At 47.9% G+C, this 21,903-nt stretch overlaps 1 protein-coding gene across 1 annotated transcript; it reads right to left on the reverse strand.

Annotated features, from left to right (window-relative positions):
• Positions 1-1,196: 1,196 nt before the first annotated feature.
• Positions 1,197-21,511, reverse strand: LRP3 (LDL receptor related protein 3). Its single transcript, XM_003757187.4, has 7 exons — positions 20,911-21,511; positions 14,425-14,472; positions 8,611-8,749; positions 4,762-4,970; positions 3,300-4,386; positions 2,594-2,726; positions 1,197-2,116 (listed from the first exon to the last, which is right to left on the reverse strand). The coding sequence occupies exons 1-7, from the start codon at positions 21,332-21,334 to the stop codon at positions 1,418-1,420; spliced, it is 2,739 nt and encodes a 912-aa protein (XP_003757235.2). The 5' UTR covers positions 21,335-21,511; the 3' UTR covers positions 1,197-1,417.
• Between the last annotated feature and the right edge of the window lie 392 nt (positions 21,512-21,903).

A 21,903-nucleotide genomic window follows, 5' to 3' on the forward strand; every position in this document is an offset into this window, starting at 1 on the left:
TGCCCTGACCCCTGCATGCTGACGGGTCTCTCCTCCCACTGGGTTAGCTCTCCAATGGAGGGAAGAGGTGGTGAGGGCGGGGCTTCCAGGACCCAGTTGGCCCTGAGGAGGGCCCAGCAGCCTGCGGGAACCGGTGAGCTTGTCCCCCTCCCGGGCTTTCCTTCCCAATAACGCTTTATGACCTGAGCCCTCCCTGACCACACGTACCCGGGCTGGGGGTGCTGGGGAACAGAGAGGCCTGCCCGGCAGCTGCCTCGCCAACTGAAGAGGGCTTGTTTACAGCAAATGAAAACTTCAGGCTCTGGAATCCTGACGGGGGGAGGAAAGTGGAAGGGAACAGGATTTAAGTGTCAAACAGCAAACTGGCTTCAGCGAGAACATGTGAGTGCTTGTGTAATCACAGGTGTGATGTTGTCTGAGGCCTGGGGACTGCCCAGCCGAGACAGCTCAGGATTCTGCCTCCTCCAGGGCAGTGACAGTCAGGGACAAAGAATAGAAGCTGAGAGTGGCCATGGGACACAGAGTTCTCCCCCTGAAGCCCCCGTCCCCATCCTGGCTCCACAAACACTTTCACTCCCTGTATCCAGCAGCACTGCCACCGGGGAAGTTCCCGGGAATTTGTCGGTGTGTCCCTCCGAATTTTGTGCCCCACATCACAGCCCTGGCCATTCCAGTCTAATTGGGTAGAGAAGCTCACTGAGACTCGTCTTGGCCGTGAGCCTAATCTTGCTTCTCTGCCTGCAAAGTGAAAGACTATGGGGGAACACCCTGATAGTCCCCAAGGGAAATGTTCTTACCCCTCTTCTGAGGAGAGAGAGAGCCAAGCTCATACTTTACACAAGTAACCTCACTCAGGCATCCCGCTTCTTGGGGGATGCTCTAAACCAGGGTCCAACTCGCCTGGAACGGGGCCCGTTGTCCCTCCCCTAGTATGACTCTTCCTGGAAACCGCACAGGTTAGGGAGGTTTTCAGAAAGCTGGCAGCGACACTTGTGTCTGTCACCATGCCCATCACTATGCCCATGCTGGCAAAGGGCGCTCGGCACCTGCGTGCCCGAGAGCATGCCAAGTTCTCCTGGGAAGCTCTGCCACTTAGCCTCACCAGAGCAAGCACCCGTGACCCTTTCTCCGTGCCTAGCCCCACCTGCCCACCCCAGGAGCATCCCCTGACAGAAAAGAAAGGGAAAAACCATAACAAGGGTAAAAATCATCTTGTATTCCCTGATTGTAAAACATGGACAAGGAGGACTGGGAGAGGCAGCAAAGGGCAGGAGTGTTCTCCCAGGCTGGGTGGTGTCACTGACATGCCCGCCAGGGGCCCCATCCACCCGTGTCAGTTCAGTCGCCTCTCCCGGGGCACGGTCACTGCAGGAGGCCCAACGTGTCGGACGAGATGCTTCCTGCCCTCCGGGGCCCATCAGCACACCAGGAGGGACTCGTCATCACTGGCGTCAGAGAGCAGGGAGTGGGGTGAAGCCGGCCCGTGGACTCCCAGGGGCTCCTCCTGGCACGTCTGGGCTGGACACAGGGAGCTGCCCGTGGACACCGGCTCCCACTTCCTGAGGGACAGCCGAGCCGGGCCCTCGCCCCGTGGGGGAGGGCTGCTGCCGAGGGGGTCACCCTGGGGCTGGAGCCTCTCGGCCACGCTTTCTGACAAGGGGTCTCTGAAGGCCTTCCTTGGCTCTGCCTGGCCAGTGGCCCTGAGCTCCTTGTTCAAGTGCCGGGGCTCTAGGCCGTGTGCTGCACAAGGGGGAGCTGCGGTGCCTGGGGCAGAGGGCCCCACAGGTTCTGTTTCAGTTACCAGGGCACAGCTGGCAGCATCTGGTGGCCCCTCCCCCACAACCTGACCCACAGTCTCGGAGGGCACGGGGGGAGACCCTGTGGAGGGGGCAGGGGGGCTGGAGGAGGCCCCCCCGGCCCGGCGAATGATCCCATCCCCCAGCACAGTCTGTGAGGCACGTGACGGAGTCAGCAGGGGGATCTGCCCTCGCGCCCGGGGGCGGTGGAACAGTCTGTTCCAGATGCGGCCCAGGCGGCGGCGGGAGGCGCTCCTGCGAGAAGTATGGCGCCGCATCTGGCGTCTCATGGCTGTCCTGATGTTCTGCAGCACTGATGCCTGCAAGGCAAGCCACAGTTGTCAAAGGGCTGCTGGTCCTCTCCGTGCCCTCCCCCTCCGTCCCGGAACCCCCGGTGGCTCCCTCATAGACCCCAAGCCCAGCCTGGGTGGCCCTGCAGACACACCTGATCCCTGCCTCTGCCATCTCTGTTGGGTCTCGCTATCATCTGACTATGAGACCCCAAAGCCAACGTGACTCCATAATATCACAGACTGGGGAGAGGGGCTGGGGAGGGACTAGCAGATGGTCTCCCTTTTTGTTCAGAGCTAACAGACGCACCTGCCCCCTTCAGTCTTTTTTAGAAAACAGGAGTATTTTGATTTAGTGCCATCTCTACTAGAGTCATATAAGCTGTTTTTATTTTATTTTTTTATGGAAAGCAATCTGAAATTTTTTTCTTTGGAAAATTTCATAAAACTTAAGACTCACCATCATCACCTCTGGCCCCTGCGGATCAAGGAAGGGACCAACCTTACCTGGGATGCATTGTAGACAGGGAAGTCCTCCACAGGGGGGATGAGGCCCTGGGCAATGAGTTGGCCATAGGATGGAGGGGCTTCTCGACGAACAAATTCAGCTTCTAGTCGAGTCATTTGGGTCTCAAATGCCCTGGGATCAACAGAATCTTTGTTACAGGCACCTTTTCTTCTGTCTCAGACACATGAGCAGGGCCCACCCTTCTCTCCATCCTCTAACAGCATCCCAGATATCATTCATGTCACCGCTCCTAGCCTAAACCTTCTAAGGAATAGGAAGGCCACAGGAAGATCACTACAGAAAACCCCCAAGCCCAACTCCTGGGCAATGGACTCTGTCCTATTTCTGGGTTCAGGTCTCACTGAGAGTGACACGGCACCCATTAGCCATGATACTTAGTGGGTGGGTTGGTCCAGCAGAGCTCCTTCCCTCCCCTCCTCCCCATCACACACGCGCACACACACACACACACACACACACACACACACACACACACACATACCTCTTCCTACAGGACCTTCTGGAAGTAACAACTAATGCCCAGTCAGACCAACCTCTAAATGACTGGAAAGAGAATGGAGGGAAAACCAGCATGGGAAGAGTTCACACATGGGGTTTCCCCACAAGAAGCATCTGAGGGGATAGGGAGGACCTCTGACTCCAGGGCAGAGTCCCTGACCCAGAGCTTCCAGGAGGAGGGCTCACCTGTACTCCTGCGTGCGAAGGGAGTAGAGCTTGAAGGCGCATCCGAGAGCAATGACGAGGAGCAGCCCACAGACGAGGCTGCCGATGAGGGCGGCAGTGATGACCTTGCGGGGTACCGCCGCCAAGCAGTCCCGCTCGTCGCTGCCATCCTGGCAGTCCTCCTGGCCATCACAGCGCCACGTCTCAAAGACACACAGGTTGGTGCCACAGTGGAAGGTCCCCGGCTGGCAGGAGAAGCAGTTCTTCTCATCAGAGCCATCGGGGCAGTTCTTCTGGTTGTTGCAGCGGTCGGGGGGCGCGTAGCACAGCCCGCTGCCACCCTCGCAGGGGTACTCGTCCTGCTGGCAGGCTGGACAGCCCTCCTCATCCTTGCCACCCGGGCAGTGCCACCAGCCGTCGCAGCGCTGCATCTCGGAGAAGCAGCCCTCATCGCTGCCGCACGGCTGCTCCCAGGGCAGGCAGTAGCCCTTGACCTGGTAAGTGGCATTGAAGCCGTGGCCAACGCTGTGGGCCCGGGCGTGGTAAGTCACCGTCAGCTGGCCCTCCGAGGCCTCCACGCTGACCAGGCGGTGGTTGCTGCGGTAGGAGAGGGTCTGCAGCAGGCGGTCCGCACGCTCCCCCAGGCCGTCGTAGACCTGCACGTAGTCGTCGTAGCCCAGCTGCAGCTCCAGCTGCAAGAGCACGCGCCGGGCATCCTGGGTGTCCACCAGCCACGTGCACTGCAGGTCGTCGGAGCCGCGGTCAGCGCCAAAGAGGTCAGGAGAGGCGAACGACCCGTAGAAGTTTCCTAATCGCCTGCCGCACGAGAGATCGGGGCAGTAGGCTTCGTCTGAATTGTCGCCGCAGTCCTGAGTCCCATCACAGCGCCGCTCGGTGGGCAGGCACCGGGTGGAGCGGGCGCCGCTGCAGGGGAATGTGCCAGGAGGGCACAGGCTGGGTGGGATCTCTGTGGGCAAGCTGGAGCAGTTCTTCTCGTCTGACCCGTCCCCACACTCATCCATGGCATTGCAGTGCCAGGGGCCCGGGAGGCATTTGCCATTGCCACAGAGAAATTCATCGGGCTGGCAAGCTGCCTGGCCCAGCTTTCCTGCAGGGGACAGGGTACAGCAGAAGGAAGGAAGGAAATGTCAGGCTGGGGTCTGCCATTTGCTAGCTGTGTTTACTTTGGATAAGTCATTTAGCTTCACTGTGTGAACTGGTAATATAGCTAGAGGGGATTTTGGGGTGCTGGGGGCCTGTCCCTAACCTGTGAGGGCCCAAGCAAGCTCAATTTCCCCATTAAAGACAGCAGCGGTCGAGGGGGGAGCATAGCACAGGATGGGAATGGTGGGAAAGGCAGGGAACCATAAAGCTGAGCTTTATGACAGCCCAGGGAGAATGATTAGTGTTGGGATGGGGATGCCTTGACCAATTCCTTTCCCCACCCATCCATGTTTCTCTCTCTGGGGAAGCCCGTCACTACCTCTGATGTAGGACAGACGGAAGCCCTGGGCCTGGCCTGAGCTGGATGCATCCGAGTGGAAAAAGATCCAAACATGGTCTCGGGCTGAGATGAAGGCAGGGGGGATGGCTGAACCACAAATCCGGTAGTCTTCCCGGCGAGATGATGGACCCAGCATGAGCCAGTCCGTGGTGCACTGGTGGGATTCTTCCACATCAAAGTTTCTGAAACTTGGACAGGGCAGTGGAGAAACAGGTGAAGAAGGTCAGGCAAACCACAGGCAGAGACCATGGGGTCAAAAATCCTTCTTTGTGGATCTGACTGTCTAATCTAATCTTTCCTTAAGGGTCTTTTTGAGTGCATCTCCTACTCCCTGAGGCTCAAAAGTTCTTCCTCTTTCTAGAGGTGTCATTTAGAGCCAAGGATTCAAGTTGTGATTTCTTTAAACACACACAAAACACATTAGCAAAACATGTGGCAGCTGGAGGCAGGTCAAAACTCCCTAGCAATCCTAAACACCCAAGGGACCCAGAAAAGTGCCCATAGATTTCCCTCCAAGCTGGCTGAGACACTGCACAAATTTCCCCTCATCCCAGACACCCCATGTTCCCCCAGTCAGTCCTTTTACTCCGGCCTATGCCATATTTATACCACGGCCCTGACCCACACCTTGCCTCAGACCCCTAGAGCAGTACTGCGGCTGCCAACAGCTGGGAAGCATTGCCTCGAGCTTCCTTGGAGCCAGCAGAGAACGCAGTCCAGACACTGTCCCATGTGGAGAAAGCTGGGCCAGCTGGCTGCCCTCTCGTATGGCAGGCAGGGGTATGGGAGGGATGCTAGACACCTACCCAGGGGCAGGTGTGGGCCTCCATCTGTGTGGGAAACGCACAGTCTTTGCAGTCAAGTCCCAGACCTTCTCCTCCTCCCTGTAAAAAGCCTGTCCAACCTCTGGGGGGCTCCATCTGCTTATCCCCAAAATGAACCTTCTCCCCTCAAAGGTCCCTTCCAGCTCTAACCTTATGTTCCTATACCCACGCCATTAGGCAGATGTCACCAACTTCTGAGATAGCACCGGGGCAGAGCCCTGGGCTCGGTGTCCAGAAGTCTGGCCTCAGACCCTTAAGAGCTGGACGGTGCTGGGTGAGTCTCCTAACGTCTGTCTGCCCCAGTTCCCTCAATTAGAAAACATGGGTCCAATTAGCACCTACCCCCAGGGCTGCTGTGAGGATCAGATGAGACAGTAATATCTACAAAGTACTCAGCATGGTACTTGGGTAGTGAATGTTTAACAAATGCTTGTTCCCTTCCCCCTTCCCCAGAAAGGGCCTAACTGGTGACAGGATCAGCCGGAGTGTGAGAAAGGGGACCCACTGTCTGCAGGACCAACCACTCCTGGGTTCACTCTGGTCACTCATGGGAATCAATATGTCTTTTCCCATTTCTCTCTCAAGTCTCCCCTAGCCACAGAAAAAGTCTCCTTATTAAACCAGCCACAGCCACTGAATACAGACCACGCTTCCAGGTCCCCAACTAGGAGACAGCCCGGCCCCTCTGGGACAATGTCATTCTCAGGGGCTGACACCCACATCGGTGGCTTGCTCACTGGGGGTCCTGCCCTGTGCCCTGGATGCCAGACATTTCCATCCAGAAGTGACTCAGGTGATTAGTCATCATCAGGAGGCATAATGAGCTAATTTATGCCCAATTCCAGTTGTATCAGTTTAGCTCTGCCTTGCCACAGATATCTGGCATTTGCAGGGTTTTTCCCAGCAGCCAGTCCCAATGACCCCGAAGTGTGGAGACAGAAGTCAGGGCCCCACTGTCAGGACTACCATGGGACAGTGCCTAGTCTGAGTGTCCCAGTAACTCTAAGCCCTGATAAGTAAGAGGTAAAGACTCTCTCTCCGGGGACATCCCTGAAGTTGGCTGATCCCTTACAGGCCAGAGTAGTCAGATGGATTCCAAGGCAGATGACTTCTCCACTGTCTGCACCTCCCTTCCCCTGATCCATTTTCCTGGTCTGTGTCTTCAGCGCCTTTCCCTCAGTTCCTTTATAAAGCAAAGACTTTTTCCCCATGGAAGGCATTGTTGCTTTTGCCAATATGCAAGCAAACAAAAACTCCAGTAGCCAGGACTTCAGCCACCCGATTACCTTCTCCTTAACTCACCCCATGCAAAAATTATTAAATGGGATTCCCTTTTCTCCTTCCCACTTCCTGGTTTATCGCAGCCATCCGTCAGGAGTTAAGAAATGCCAGAGCCCAGGGGCTGCCGTCTGATGCTAGTGCACAAACCTGGGGCTGCAATGGCCAGTTCCTGGACTTCAGCTCCAAAAGATGATTTTCAGCAGACAGATAAAGGTGCACGCCAACTTCCCTTCCATGCCCACTCATGATAAAATTGACCTTTTTAAAATTGCATTGAAAAGCCCTCTCCCAGCAAAGGGTTTCCTTGGAATGGAGAGACAGCTTATGTTTCCTGCCATGGGCAGCAGCTGAGCTGGCAGATGGTGCCGAGCAGAATGACTCACGGCCTCGCACACACCTGCCACCAGGAAGGTAGCTGTGTTTATTGGCAGCCACGGGCATTGGTGGCACCTAAACTCAGCAGCCCAGGATGGACGCAAATGCCAGCCACCCCTTCTTGCTCAAGAATTTCCATCTCTGGAAACATCACCCAGCATTGGGACAGTCACCCATGTCCACCCCTGTGTGCCAAAAGGCACAGAGTCCTCACGGGCAGGTCCCAATGGACTCTCACTGCTCCCACCCTCCTTCCAGTCCCTTTGGGACGTTGCCCGTTTTATAGATGGGGAGATTGAAGTTCATGCAGAATCCTCAGCTTGATGCTTTCCCACTCCCCCCAAAATGGGGCTGAGGACTTCATAATAAAGAAGGAATTCTCACTGAAAAAAGCTGGTCTTTTCCCATTCCTCACCAGTTCCTGAGTGAGGCTCAGAGTGCTCCTGTGGGCCCCATGAGGCCCCCTAATCCTCAGCTCTTCCCTTGTTCTCTATGCCCCAAAGGGACACAAGAATGACATGATTCCAAATAAAGTCCTCCATGCTTTCCATGCCTCTGTTTCTCCAACTGCAGGATAGCCCCAACAGCCAGGAGTATGAGCCAGGAAAGAGCTGGGTATTCAGCCCAAACCAGGCTAGACCCCACTAGCTCTTGTTGGGGGAGGGGGCGGGGAAACCCTGTCAGTTCTGCTCCCCCTCAGGACTTTGCAGAGCTTCAGTGGCTTAGAGAGCATCTCTCACCCAGCCTGGAAGCCTCACACTTAGCAAAGACCTACAAGTGGTAACTGCCCGATGGTCATCATTCGGGTCCCTGGAAGTCCCTGGGCAAGAATGTTTCCTGTTAGTTGCGTTAGACCCTCATTTCTAACAGCTCTAAGTAGACACACACAGACACGTTGGGATGGAGTGGAGGAGGAGACACTGGATTTCAAGGTAGAAGACGGGTTCCAATCCCAGCTCTTCTGCTCACTACCTGAGTACCTCCTGGAAAATCACTTTAACCTCTGAATATCAAAATGACAGACTAAATGAGGTAAAACTAGAGCGTTTCTAAGATCTCTTCCAGCTTGACCTTTATTACCATGCAATTGTTCATGCAAGCATAGAAATGTGAGAACATATAGACAGCCTTTAGGTTCTTCCAGGTTGTACACTTTCTGAGGTGGCTAAAAGGAAAAGGATCTCTCTTCCCAAGACTCGGGAAGGAACTGAATTTCCTTGAGGGCAGGGGCTTTATACTACTAATGCTTTGTATCACCAGTGCTTGGAACACAGTAAGCAGTTAATAAATGCTTGTTGATTGACTAAGCCCCCAGCCTCTTTTCTGCAGCCCTAGGGCCCATCCATACCTGATAGTGATCATGTCCCCATGGTCCCCTTGGATGTACCAGCTGCAGTTGGTTCCTGGGGGGTAGTTGAGGGGCCAGGATGGACTGTAGATGACTCCACGCCGCTCTGTGTGCTGCTCCAGCTTCCCACTGCAGGCAGCTGATGAAGACAAAGCAGAAAAAGCCTCAGAGATGGAGCCAGGGATTCCTGGTCCACTCTCGCCAAATTCCAGATTCACACAAAATGGGCCATAGCTTCAAGCCAAGAGTAGGAAATTATGAATGACACAGAAGGCTATTCCCTGCCACCTCCTTCCCCCCCTGCAAGGAACCAGGCCCAGAAGCTCCCATGCTGAAGCTGCCTATAAGCAGGCAGGGGCACTCTCTGTCCCCTCACCTGGCCAGATCCAGCCTGCTTTCTTCCCAACATAGACAAGGTTTGCTTTGCACATAACACAAGATGAGAGGAGCAAGGCTCAGTAGGGTCAGAATTCAGATTTAGGAAACAGAGGAGCCTTGACTGCTGGTACTAGCATTTGATTACTTCCCTTTCTTGCCTCTTCCTACCTCCTGCCATACACCTAATACGACATTTGACTTTGCCTTAGAAAAAGAAAGGCAAGGTGACTGACAAGACTCATACACATGGAACAGAAGCCAAAGACAACAAATGAATGATAGACTAAAGCGATAATAGTCATGTGTTCATCAGACGAAAAGAGAAGACACCAGCTTTGTCCCCTTGAAAAGCTAATGATATAGTTGGGAATTATATGCAAGGACTATAAATCTGCAATATAATAGCTACCATTCACTTATATAACTAATAGCTAGCATTTAAAGGTTTGCAAAGCTCTTTAAAAGTATCTCATTTGATCCTCATGAAAACTTGAAATGACTTGCCCACAGTCACACAGCTAATAAGCACCTGAGACTAGACTTGAACTCAGGTTTTCTTGACTCCAAAGCTCTATCTATTGTACCACCTAGCCATCCCTAAATGCAGCAATGCATTGAATGCTATATACTGAACAAGAATGAGTCCATTTGGATCCTTCTTTCCAAACATCAAAGCTAATAAGGAACAGTAAGAAGACTTTGTCCCTGGCTGTGCCATTACTTGCTAGCTGTGTAACTTTCTGCTGTTCCCTTAACCTATCTAAATCTCAACTTCTTCAATCCGTTCCCATCCTGCAGTTGTTCTGACACTTTATTAAGATAATACTTACTATACAAGTACTTGGAGAAGTTCCAAGTGCTATCCACATGTAATATATTAGTAGTGTTGGCTCTAACACTGGCTTATCTTGAGAAAATCACTTCACCTGTGACCTTGATCAATAAGCATTTTTAAAGTACTTACTATATGTCATGCCCTGGAAAGGACCCTAGAAGTCATGTGGTCTAAGTCCCTCATTATTCGGGGGGAGAAAACTAAGACCTAGAATCACATGGAAAGTAAGTTTCTGGAATTCAGTTCTCTTATATATAAAATTGGGACACCATAACATGTCCTATCTATCTCAAGGAGGTATTGTTAGGCTCAAGTGGAATAGCTAACATTTATATAGTATTTTAAGGTATGCAAACTACTTTTCATATATTATCTCATCTGATCCTCTTTTGTTACTATTATTTTGCCCATGTTACAGATAAGGAAGTTGATGGTGAGAGGTTAAATGACTTGCTAGTAAAGGTCATGAAGCTAGTAAGTGACTAAGGAAGCTACTAAAGTACCAATTAATAGAAATCATATAGAAAGGATGTTTGGACACATCATTTCTGCCATAGTAAAAACTCAAGAATGTATAGGAGGAAAAGATCTAGGAGGAACTATGCCCCAAAACAGAAAATGTTATTAATTTTTTCCTCCATCTGTAAAATGAGAGAAAAGGCTTAGCTAACCTCTAAGGTCATTTTTAGTTCTATGTGTATAATTCCCCCCCAAAAAAATTCTCTAAAGTTAATTATAAAAGAAAGTAATCAGCATGTCATAATCAGGAGATCCAAATAAAAGTTGTGAAGTTTCACATATATTCTGATCTGGCCAGAATATTTTAGAACATCTACAGTGGCCAAGTTTCTCAACACTTGGAGAAAAATCAGATGCCTCAGATTACAATTTCCTTTGTAAACTCAGAACATGGTTTTAAGGAGTTGCAACCATCACAGAGACGGCAGGTATGAGTTCATTTCCACTTTGGAGGTGTGGGAGGGGACAAAAAGGATAAGGAAGAAGAAGAGAAAAACCTCCCCAGAGAAGAGAGAAAAAGAGGGAAGGAGAAAAGGAAGAAGAAGAAAAGAGGAAGAGAAGAAGACAGAGTCAGAAACGGGGGTGGGGGGAGCAAGAGAGGGAGACAGAGACAGAGTGAGAGAGAGAGGAAGGGAGGAAAAGAGACAGAAACAGAAAGACAGGCACAGAGAGACAGATCAGACAAAGAAAAAGACAGAGGCAGAAAGTGACAAAGTCAGAGAGGCAAGGAGGGAGAGAGAAATAAAGAATGGGAGAGGAAGGGGGGAAGGAGACAGAGAAGAAGGGAGAAGGAGATAGAGCAGAGAGAAGACCGGGACACACACAGACAAGCAGAAATAGAGACAGAAACAAAAGTCAGAAAGAAGAGACAGGGATGGAGAGAGAGAGGGAAGGAGAGAGAAGAAGGAAGAGAAAGAGGGAAGAGAGCATTCTGGAAATCTTAGAAATTAATGCCTCAAGCTTGCTTGTCCCCAGACTTCTTCCTACTGAGAAAAAAAGCAGCCACGCCCAGAAGAAACAGGCCTTGGAACTAGCAACACTGTCTGGGCAGAACAATATGGAAAATATATCACTGGACATGGTGGATACAGGAAAACCAAAGTTCAAACTTCCCTTCTGGTTCTTACTAACCTTTGGGCAAAGCTATTAACCTCTGAGTTCTATTCATCTTGCCCCAAAGGGTAAGAAAGGTTTGTGGGACAGCAAGATTCTTCAGGATGCAGGTGCCATTGATAAAAGGCCACCCACTCTCCCCACTTCTTCACAGCCAGGTCCTAAGCTAAGTGCTAAAACTTAGTGAGGAGAAATGATAACTGCCAATCTATTGAGACCATCATTTTGACCAAACTTCATTTAAGAAAGTCCCCCAGATGTTCATTGTGTTTGGCCAAAGCATAAACACATACATATCATACCGTTATTAATGTTTCATCTACTTAACATGCACTAATTCTTCTGTCCAGAAAGCTGAGGTGCTGAACTCTCAGAAAGAGAGAAGTTGGGGAGAGCAGGAAGCCTCTCAGGGCTCCTGTATCCTGGTGTCTATCCTGCCAGACTCAGAGAAGGTTTTGCTCTTTTCTGGCCTCAAGATCCCCATATACAACATGGGGCTATTGGTACTGAATAGCCTTGGAAGGAAGTTGAGAAAATGTGTAAAAGATGAGAAAATTCTGCTAATGAAGATGAAGAAAAGGCCAGATGTATGACAATAATCACTAGCTGGCTCGGTCAATGAGAGGGCCTTAAACCTGAGTCCTGGGATAATACCACTTCTCCCTTAGCAGTACCTTGAGTAGAAGGAGAAATCATGTGTATATGTGTGTCTGTCTGACAAGATCATAGATATAGAACTGAAAAGGACCTTTGAGATAATCTAGTCCATCTCTCTCATTTTACATATATGGAAACTGAGGTTTAGATTTAGTGAAAGGTCATACAGATTGTAAACAGTATAATCAGGTATCAAGCTCAGGTCCAAATCAGATCAAATCCAAATGCAATGGGTGGGGGAATGGAAAAACAATTTCACTGACCCTACTCAAATCAGACATAAAATCCACACTTCTTTAAGTCATATAGATCAGGGTATCATCTCAGCTTGGCATGTCCAGTAGGACAAAATTCAACACTCACCTCACTCCTTCCCCCTATTTCCTGGACCAAGGAAACACCAAAGCAAAACATCACTTTTCTGCCTTTAAAAATACTTAAATGCAAATACTGATTATGAACTTTTGGCTGAAAAAATTTTCAAAAAAGGGGATCAATATTTGAGTCTTCAGCCTTCAGTTCTAAGCCTTGTGAGGCAACAGCATGCAAGTGAAAAAATCTAACACTTTCTCCAAAGAGTTTGCCTCTACTTAGAGATTTTCCAGATACATAAAGTGAGGTATTTACTCAAATGCCTCCAGAAACCCAAACATTATTCACAGACTTCTGAGTAAAGAGAGGGCATATAAACCGACAAAAGATGTTCCAGCCTAGCAGACACAGGGCTATTCTTGCTTGCAAGTGTGTTCATACTTTTCTGAGTAAGAACCCTATTTGTGCCTCACAATTTCCCTGATGTTACTAAGTGCACCTCCATCACAAGAATGAAGTGGTCTACAAACACTAGAGCTCCAGATGTTTCTCCAACATGCCATGTAAAGCAGAATATTTGCCTCTGCAGACATTGGCTAAGGGCCCTATCTCATTGATGGAGAGAGTCCAGGCCTTCTCCAAAAGGAGCCAAAGGTTTTGTCAAATGGAATATTAATATTTACAGAGGATAAGTCACTGTAAGAAGCTTCCTAAAATAATTTAGCAGAAAGATGTTTTCAAGAGACGGTGCCCAAACAGCCCCCTAAAAGACCACATGAAAATATTATGAAGAGATGACACAATAGTAAAATACAAAACCTGGAGAAACCACAAAACCATGGCCACTAAAATTGGAAAAGAGAAGGAGCCTCAAGGACAAGGGCTCTTACCCTAATCTGTAGACAGATTTCAGATAGTCTGTGAATTTGGATAGAGGAAAAAAGTTGTATGTTCATTTTCATTAACCTTTAACTGAAATTTAGCATTTCTTTCAATTATTTTAAAATGTTATTTGGAAAAGCAGTTCCTAGGCTTCACCAGACTACCAAAAAAGTTCATGACTCAAAAAGGCTAAGTATTCTTAATCTAACATTAGGACAAAATGTCCACTGTCCTTCATTTTCAGAAGAGACCAAAAAAATGATGAAAATGAGACAACTTGAGTCAGATACTAAAAAGAATTAGGAAAAAATGAAGAAAAAAAAGAATCATGGCTAGGCTTAGTAGATCCTATGAATCCTTAAAATAAAATGTAAAATATCTTTGATTGAGGAGCTTTTGTCTTCCAAATCAGCTTAAAATAAAAAGTCCTAGACTCAGCCTATAGTTCCAAAAAAAAGGAAGGTAAGAAAGCTTCCATATAATTAATGGGCCCCCGAACCCAGAGTTCCTGAGAAACTTTTCTGAGCTTCTCCCATAAGAAAGTAGCTCTTGGTGATTGATCTCTTAGTTGGATTATGGGCTGCTAAAAAGTCCTGTTCCCTGAAGGATTCCTCAAATAAATATAAATAGAATCAGAATCTGGTCAAAATCTGGAAGAGAGAAGAAAAAAAATCTACACCAACTTCTGCTATTTCATTTCTACTTTTCCAGGCCCTCCCTGTACTACATCTTATACAGTGCTGAGCACATAAGAAATACTCAATAACTAACTGCTGATTCTTACTTGGGATAGGTAATTACCTATATACACATTTGTCTGTGCATCTACAATTCAGACATGGTCTTTAGCCCTAAAGAAGTTTCACTTAAGAAAGTTGCCTCAGGGGTCACAAACACAAAGCTTTCACTTAAAGCCAAAAAAAAAAAAAAAAAAAAAAAGACAACTTTATTTCTGAGTATTATCAGTGCCAAACAGGGACAGAGAGGAAAATACATTCAGAGTCAGATTCTGTTCTGCTCTGACTCAGGAAGTCACCTAATGGGGGATAAAAGAGCAACATCAGCAGCAGAGGAAGTAGGAAGCTCAATCCCCTGGAGAAACGATACAAATATCTTACCTAAGGAAGGAACTGCACTGCTGAGCCTCCCAGTTAAGAAGAGATTCACTGCAAAAAACACAAAAATAGGATGTTACCGACCTTATCTCATTCCTCAAAGGTTACACACAGCAAGATGTAAGCCATAGTCTAACTAGGATCACATGCTTTGCTTTTTAAAATTCCCCACAGTAGCATGTGAGCACATGTATACACACACACATATACATAAGATAGCTTATACACACATGCAATACATACATATAATACAGCACATACATACACATACATACAATATAATATGTGCATATGTGCATAATATAGACTATACCCCCAACATATCATATATACACATAACATATCATATATATATACATACACACAATTTGTTTCATATGTACACAAACATGTCATATAAAAATAAAACTACTTCATCATCTTATCTTCTTTCATCCTCACAACGTCCCTGTAAATAGGCAGTGGGTATACATAAATGTATGTGTATATGTGTGGATGCATTTACAAGGCTATAAATGGCTGAGCAGGTGCCCATCTGAATTGAGAGAGGGAGTTGCTCACTTGGAACTTGACCAAGGCGTATACATGCACACATGAAAGCACACACACATACACATACTGAACAGACCTCCGATTTCATCAGTATAGGGAGCCCTTGATGAGGAGCTTCCTCTATGCAGAAGGGCACCTGCTCTGACATTTATAGCTTTAAATAGTAGCCTAGGACATTGAGAGGCTGAACAATTTGACTAGGTTCCCACAAGCTAATGTTTGCCAGATGTAAGATATAAGTCTCAGGTCTTCCTGGATCCAGAGCCAGCTCTCTCTCCACTACGCCAAACTATCTTTTCGTGTTCCTATGGATGTATTGCTATTTTCATTTTAAAGGTGACTAAATACAGCTAAGTAGCCCAGTGGATAGAGCACCAGGCCAAGAGTCAGAAAGATAAATTTAAATCCAGTCTTAGACACTTCTTAGCTGTGTGACCCTGGGCAAATCGTTTAACCCTGTTTGCCTCAGTTTCTTCATGTATAAAAATAAGCTGAGGAAGGAAATGGCAACTACCCCAGTAATTTTTCCAAGAAAACCCCATATGGGGTTTGGCACAGAGAGTCAGATATGACTAAACAACAGCAAGGATACCGAGGCCCAGATGGAAAAATGACCTGACCCAAGGCTTTTTACAAAACCTGCCCCTTTAAACCCAGGTGTCCTAAGTTTCTTGACTTGGACAAAATCCAAATCTCTACAATCCAGTGTAAGTAAGGAGAAACTTCTTCCTCCTTCATCTTCACCCTCATATATATACCCCCACCCAATACAAATCCCTGTTAATTTTCCTAGTCCTATAAAGGAAACTCTGTTTTCCAAAGCTGTTCTTTTAAGGACTTTCTATTACATAGGTTAATTAATTAATGAGGTTCGGAATCAGTTAGAGAGCAATCATTTAGTATGTGGGGAAAAAAATTAACCACCCCTGGAGAGGGTAACAATACAATCCAATACCTTTCCCAAACTCCCTGCAACAAAAGCAAGGCTTCTCTCCAACCACACAAATGGTTCTCAGCTTCTATCCCCCAGCCCATACCCTCGAAACCTCTTTCCCCTTTCTAAACCCCAAAGTGACCAGCTGCAGGTATCTATTCAGCTTTATCTGGCTGTTTGTATGCCCCCTGCCCCAAACACACACACACTGCCCAGTTAGGAAGCTTTGGTGATATGGAAAACACCCAGGAAAATGTTCCCAGTCTGCCTGGGGAGGCAAGTTTCAAACCTGTAAAAACAATTAGAGAAAATCATAAGGCAAGGTAAGATTGAGAATTAGAATTGATCTCACCCTCCTCTAAGCACCTCCCGCCCCAAGCCCCAGTTCTGCTTTCCTTTTCTAAGCATTTATGGGCACTCTACTTTGCATTATAGCTAGCTGCCTAATTCCCCACCACCAGGCAGAATTTTTAGAAGACAAGCCCCATCTTGTCTCAGTGGGCTGCACAAGGATGAGTTAAGAAAAACTAAAGTCCAGCCCTAGATCTTGACTAGGCCTCCCTGCTTCCCCTCACCCAACTTTCCAGGGAGTTTATGTACTCTTTGAAACTGATCCAGGAATATTACTGTTCTGTAAGAAATGACCAACAGGATGATTTCAGAAAGGCCTGGAGAGACTTACACGAACTGATGCTGAGTGAAATGAGCAGGACCAGGAGATCATTATATACTTCAACAACAATACTAGATGATGACCAGTTCTGATGGACCAGGCCATCCTCAGCAACGAGATCAACCAAATCATTTCTAATGGAGCAGTAATGAACTGAACTAGCTATACCCAGAAAAAGAACTCTGGGAGATGACTAAAAACCATTACATTGAATTCCCAATCCCTATATTTATGCACACCTGCATTTTTGATTTCCTTCACAAGCTAATTGTACAATAATTCAGAGTCTGATTCTTTTTGTACAGCAAAATAATGTTTTGGTCATGTATACTTATTATGTATCTAAGTTATATTTTAATATATTTAACATCTACTGGTCATCCTGCCATTTAGGGGAGGGGGTGGGGGGGGTAAGAGGTGAAAAATTGGAACAAGAGGTTTGGCAATTGTTAAGGCTGTAAAGTTACCCATGTATATATCCTGTAAATAAAAGGCTATTAAATTAAAAAAAAAAAAAAGAAAAGAAAAAAAAAAGAAACTGATCCAGGAAATATTGGCCCCTGACTCTAGGACTTTTACCTTTCCTTGCTTTTCTTTTTCTTTTTTTTTTTCTTTCTTTTCTTCTACTGGTTTCTAAAGCTGAACCCAAAGCACTTAGTTTCTAGACCTTAAGTTTCCTAGACTATAAGCCTATTCAGTTCCCTAGCTTCAGAAATCTGATAAACCATATAACTGAGTGTCTGGGTCCTGGCATCTATTTCCCTTCTCCCCTTCCCCATCCCATCCCTCCAAAGAACCACAATACATTTCCTATGGTTACAATTATAAACTCCTTGAGAGCAAGGATTCTATCATTTTTCCTCATCTGTCTAGCACCTATTCAATTCAGTTTCTAATATATATATATATATATATATATATATATATATATATATAGCATGAAATAAATATTTACTAAACTGAATTATAAAGCAAAAGAAAATATAAATTCAGAAATAGCATACCAGAAGAGAATAACTAAAATTAAATATAAAAGAAAACTTTTCAGTCTGACTGAGAGGTATTTTACTTCTAAGGTAATCTAGTTACATAATAGCCCTGAGTCAATAACGATCAGCTTGAGGCTAGAAACATCACTGTTTCTATGGGACATTCCCATTCACTCTCTTGCTCCACCCCACCCCCAAAAAATATCACTGGCAGAATTCCTAAGGCTATGTATGGCCTATGTAAATCAGTATGGCCATTTGAGTATCATTAATGAAATTAATTTATCTTTTCTATGATCCTACCTTTCTGTGGTCATTGTCAGGCTTTTGGCAGGTTACTCAAAATCACTTATCACACAATCAGATTACTCCCACCAATGTGAAGGGACTAAAAAAATACACACACAATTGAAATTTTTCTGATCACCTCAAACACAGAATGGAGTATAGGATGTGAGTGGTCAAGAGGAGACTAGGACCAAGGTAGAAAGGGCTCTCTGATCAACCTCTGAGCCTGCACACTGTCCCTATTAAATTAGATTCTATCTAAATCACTTCGAACAAAACCTTCTGAGGTGCCCCCTCTCACTAGAAAGCTAAAAACAAACTTTTTGTACAAACCCAACCTCCAAGGTAAGGCAGTCATTGAAGAGAACAATTAACCTCCCAACTCAGTGGCTCCAAATTGGGAGTGTCCAACTCTCCCACTCCAGCTCTTCTAAAACTCCAGACCTCATTCCTTTCTCTACCCACATTGTGGGTACATAGTAGAAAGGAACTATTTTCCTACTAAGTCCCAAAGAAAGCTCTAAGCTCTCCTTATCTTCACTAAGAATCCAAGCTGGACCATCCAACCTGTTTCTGGGTTTAGAGTTTCACTATATCAAATAGAAATGCCCTGGAAAGGAGAAAGAGAAGGGAAAGAAGAGTTTGTAAGTGCCACTGGCTGGTTAATTCAATAGCCACCATCTAGTAGAGATCCAAGACTGGAAGGGACAATCCATCCTCAGGAAAAGTTGCCATGGCTCTGGCCTTTCCCAAAAAAAGACTTGCCTCCTACTACATCTATTGACTTGTGGCTTCAGCCCTCCTCCTGGGTTCCTAGCATCTAATGCTATGTCCATTTACAGAAACAAATTCAAGATTACAAAGAAAAGCAAAACAGATGAAAACAAAGGGAGAGACAAATTAAAAGGCTAAGAATAAAAAAGAAAGAAATTATTTGTGTGGATGTGGGTGAGGGGAAGCCAATAGGTATTTATCTTTTACCCTATATCTCCATAGGGAGCACTAGCACACAGTGGTGCCTAATAAAGATTAGTTTAATGAATGAAGAAGACACAAACCCAGAATTTAGAAACAGAAACTCAGGTCTCATAATCATTTTAATATGAACCTAAGCAGAAAGGCTGAAAGAAATGTACCTCTCTATCATCCCTTCCTGCCCTGCCTTTAAGAAAGCAGAGAAAAATCCCAATCAGAAGCTACAGATGAAACAGAGCAGTGTTGCAGCAAACAGCTTCCAGACCCAGGCAACCAGCAGCAGCAGCAGCAGCAGCAGCAAGATGTAGGCCTGGCAGTACCCCCAAGGGGTCTGATGTCAGCAATGCCAGGTACCACACACACCACAAGAGGGCTCCTTCAATTGCCCAGAGAGCTTTACTCCTCTTAGGTAAGATGAGTCAGCTCCCCAAGTCTGAACTCGACAGCTTTAGGCAGTTTCTAAAACCAAATTTCAATTCACCTGCAGGGAATTTGGTGGGGATTTTCCCCACCACCCAGGAATGGTGAAGACAGAAAAGAGAGAAGATGGGGTGAGACTTTTAGAGTTTTGAATTTTTGTAAATGGAAGTACACTTTTTAAAGAATTAAGCATATACTTTGAGTTTGAGTTTTCAAAATGGAAACTGGTTTAGGAGGGAAAATGGGCTGGTCTTGGAAAAAAAAAGTATGCTGGCAAAAAGATACTTGGAAAGAGCTCTCAGATTCCCTTCCTGTCTTCAACTCAGAAAGCCCTCCCAAAGCCACTGCAGCACCCATCATATCTCCTCTACACTCTATCTCTTGGCACAGGCTTCTTCACCAAAAGTGCCTGGAGTTAAATCGAGAGCAGGTCATTTGAGGTCATTTTAGTACAAAAACTTATCAGTCTAAAATACTCGCCATTTGTTCATCATGTGGAAGTCTCAGAAGTCCAGCTCTCTGCATGGCAACCCACTTAAATCAGAGACCCTATTTAAATAGCAGGTGGAACAAAACGGGGCCAGTTCTATCTAGGCCAACCTGCAAGAGACCTCGCTCCCCAAGGGAATAATTTTACTTTATTTGAGAGAGAACCAGCAGCCGAAATTTGGGGGAAAATAAGGAAAGGAACTGATAATGGAAGCTGAAACAAAACCCACACCTAGTTGAGTTTGTAGATCTCACATTCTTGCTTCAATATTCCAAGTACTTCCTTACAATCCTGTCCCATGCAACAAAACCTCAGCAGCCACTGCCCCTCCCCCAACCACATATAGACAACCGGCTTTCTGTGAGCCCCTCTTCTCTTCCTCCTAATGAATGCTGGATCTGAGAGCCAAGAAGCCTCAGGTTTTAGCAACTAGAAGCTACTGCATGGAGTCTCTATCGGATTTGAGATCTAGAGTGATGATGGTTGTTTTAATGAAACTCTGGGAGATGCTATAGACCCCAGACTTGTCTTTAGAGCATAGTAAAATCTCCAACATGGGTTCCCTTGAAATCTTAAAAATCTTGTCTGTGACCTCCTCCTCTCGGGAAAGGCCGACAGGGTTGGTGAAAGATGAGTGCCAGGGCAGACCCAGGCCCACCGCTTCGACCTTCTGAGATGAACCTAGGGCTCAGTTCAATTGGCGTTGCTACCTGGAGGGAAGGGAGGCGGTTCCAATTAGCTGCAAATTTAGTGATTTTTTTTTGAACCATTTTTTAAGCCCAGATCCAGTTGCAGCCCCGTCAGAGCTGCAGCAGCCCAGGTTATGCTGAAGGCAGCTAGAGGGCTCATTATCCTCTCTTTCCTCCCCGCCCCCCACCTGGCTACCCTAAGGAAGATTTGCACTCCAGATCGCAGTAACCTAGGCATCCAGAACAAACGGGGAAATGGTGGGGGACCACCTCGAACAAGCCTCCAACTTCCGGGAACCAGGGGAAGAGGAGCCACCGGGCAGGTGTGTAGAGAAAATCGGGGTGGGGTGGGGGAGAAAAGGGGAGAAAGGAATTCAAGTCTTTTCGGAGCACACACACACACACACACAAACACACCTCAAAGCCTAAGTCCCCTTCTTCCACACACACACCCCACGCCCCACCCGAGCCAGACTCACCCAAGCAGACCACAGCGAGCTGCGCCCGGGCGCCGGGGCCCCCCTCCAAGCCGGCACCGGGTGGCTTCTCCATGCTGCAGCCGGGAGGAGGGCTGGACAGCCGTGGGAGCCTCCAACAGTTCGGTCTCCTGCAACTGCGAAGGCTTCTTTGTGCAGAGGCCCGGGGGCGCCGGGGGGCCACATCCGCGGCGGCCGCGCCGGGCCCGGGAAGGCTGTAACTGGCGGCTTCAAGGACGACGCTGCTGCTCCTGCTGCTGCTGTTACTGCCGCTGCTGCTACGGAGAAGGAGGAGAAGGAGCTGGAGGAGCGGCTGCCCTAGCGTAGGCACCCTGCGCCCCGGGCTCGGCCAGCCTCTGCCTGCTGCTGCCTGCCGGCCCCCTGAGCCACGGCGCGAGGCGGCGGCGCCGGAGGAAGCCGAGCGCATCCATTCCCGGCAGGCCGGGGCTCCGGCTCCGCGCCCGCAGATGCCAGTCCCCGAACCTGCTTCCCAGCACCAGCAGGGAGATCAGCACCGAGCCCAGGCGAGCCAGACGACAGACACGTGACGACCCCGTGGGCTAGGCAATGGCCCGGCCCGGGGCGCCCATTGGCTGGGCTGGCCTCTCCTGGAGGAGGGGTCTACAGCTAGAGTGTAGCCCGCCCCCCAGCCCAGGCCTCTGCTGGACAGCTCCCCTGCAAGCCACAAGCCAACCGCCCGCCTGCCCCACGGGGCACGGCAGAGGAAGAGTAGTCGCCACTGCTCCATTCTGGGTGGCGGGATAGACAGCTAGCGAGGTGCGGGCTGTGCGACCCGGACCTTTCCGGACGCCACGCCAGGCCTCCTCTCTCAGAACCTCCTATTAGAGGCCTATCTATACGCCCCCCAGGTCTCCTTTTCCAAGAACCCTGCTGTCCGAGCTTCTATCATAAGATATTCAAAAGACTTAAGTCAATGAGGGTCTGATGTGACTGTGGTTGGTCTGAATGGGAGAACGGGACGCACCGGGTCCTTCT

The sequence above is a fragment of the Sarcophilus harrisii genome, chromosome 2 (assembly GCF_902635505.1).
Source record: "Sarcophilus harrisii chromosome 2, mSarHar1.11, whole genome shotgun sequence".
In the NCBI taxonomy this organism is placed as follows: domain Eukaryota; kingdom Metazoa; phylum Chordata; class Mammalia; order Dasyuromorphia; family Dasyuridae; genus Sarcophilus; species Sarcophilus harrisii.

Excerpts from the sequence above, each read along its gene's own strand:
- LRP3 (XM_003757187.4), bottom strand. The coding sequence starts at position 21,334 with ATGCGCTCGGCTTCCTCCGGCGCCGCCGCCTCGCGCCGTGGCTCAGGG. Across the intron at positions 14,473-20,910 it reads GCTCGCTGTGGTCTGCTTGG|TGAATCTCTTCTTAACTGGG; the intron begins GTGAGTCTGGCT and ends TGTTTTTTGCAG. Across the intron at positions 4,387-4,761 it reads CCGTCTGTCCTACATCAGAG|GAAAGCTGGGCCAGGCAGCT; the intron begins GTAGTGACGGGC and ends TGTCCCCTGCAG.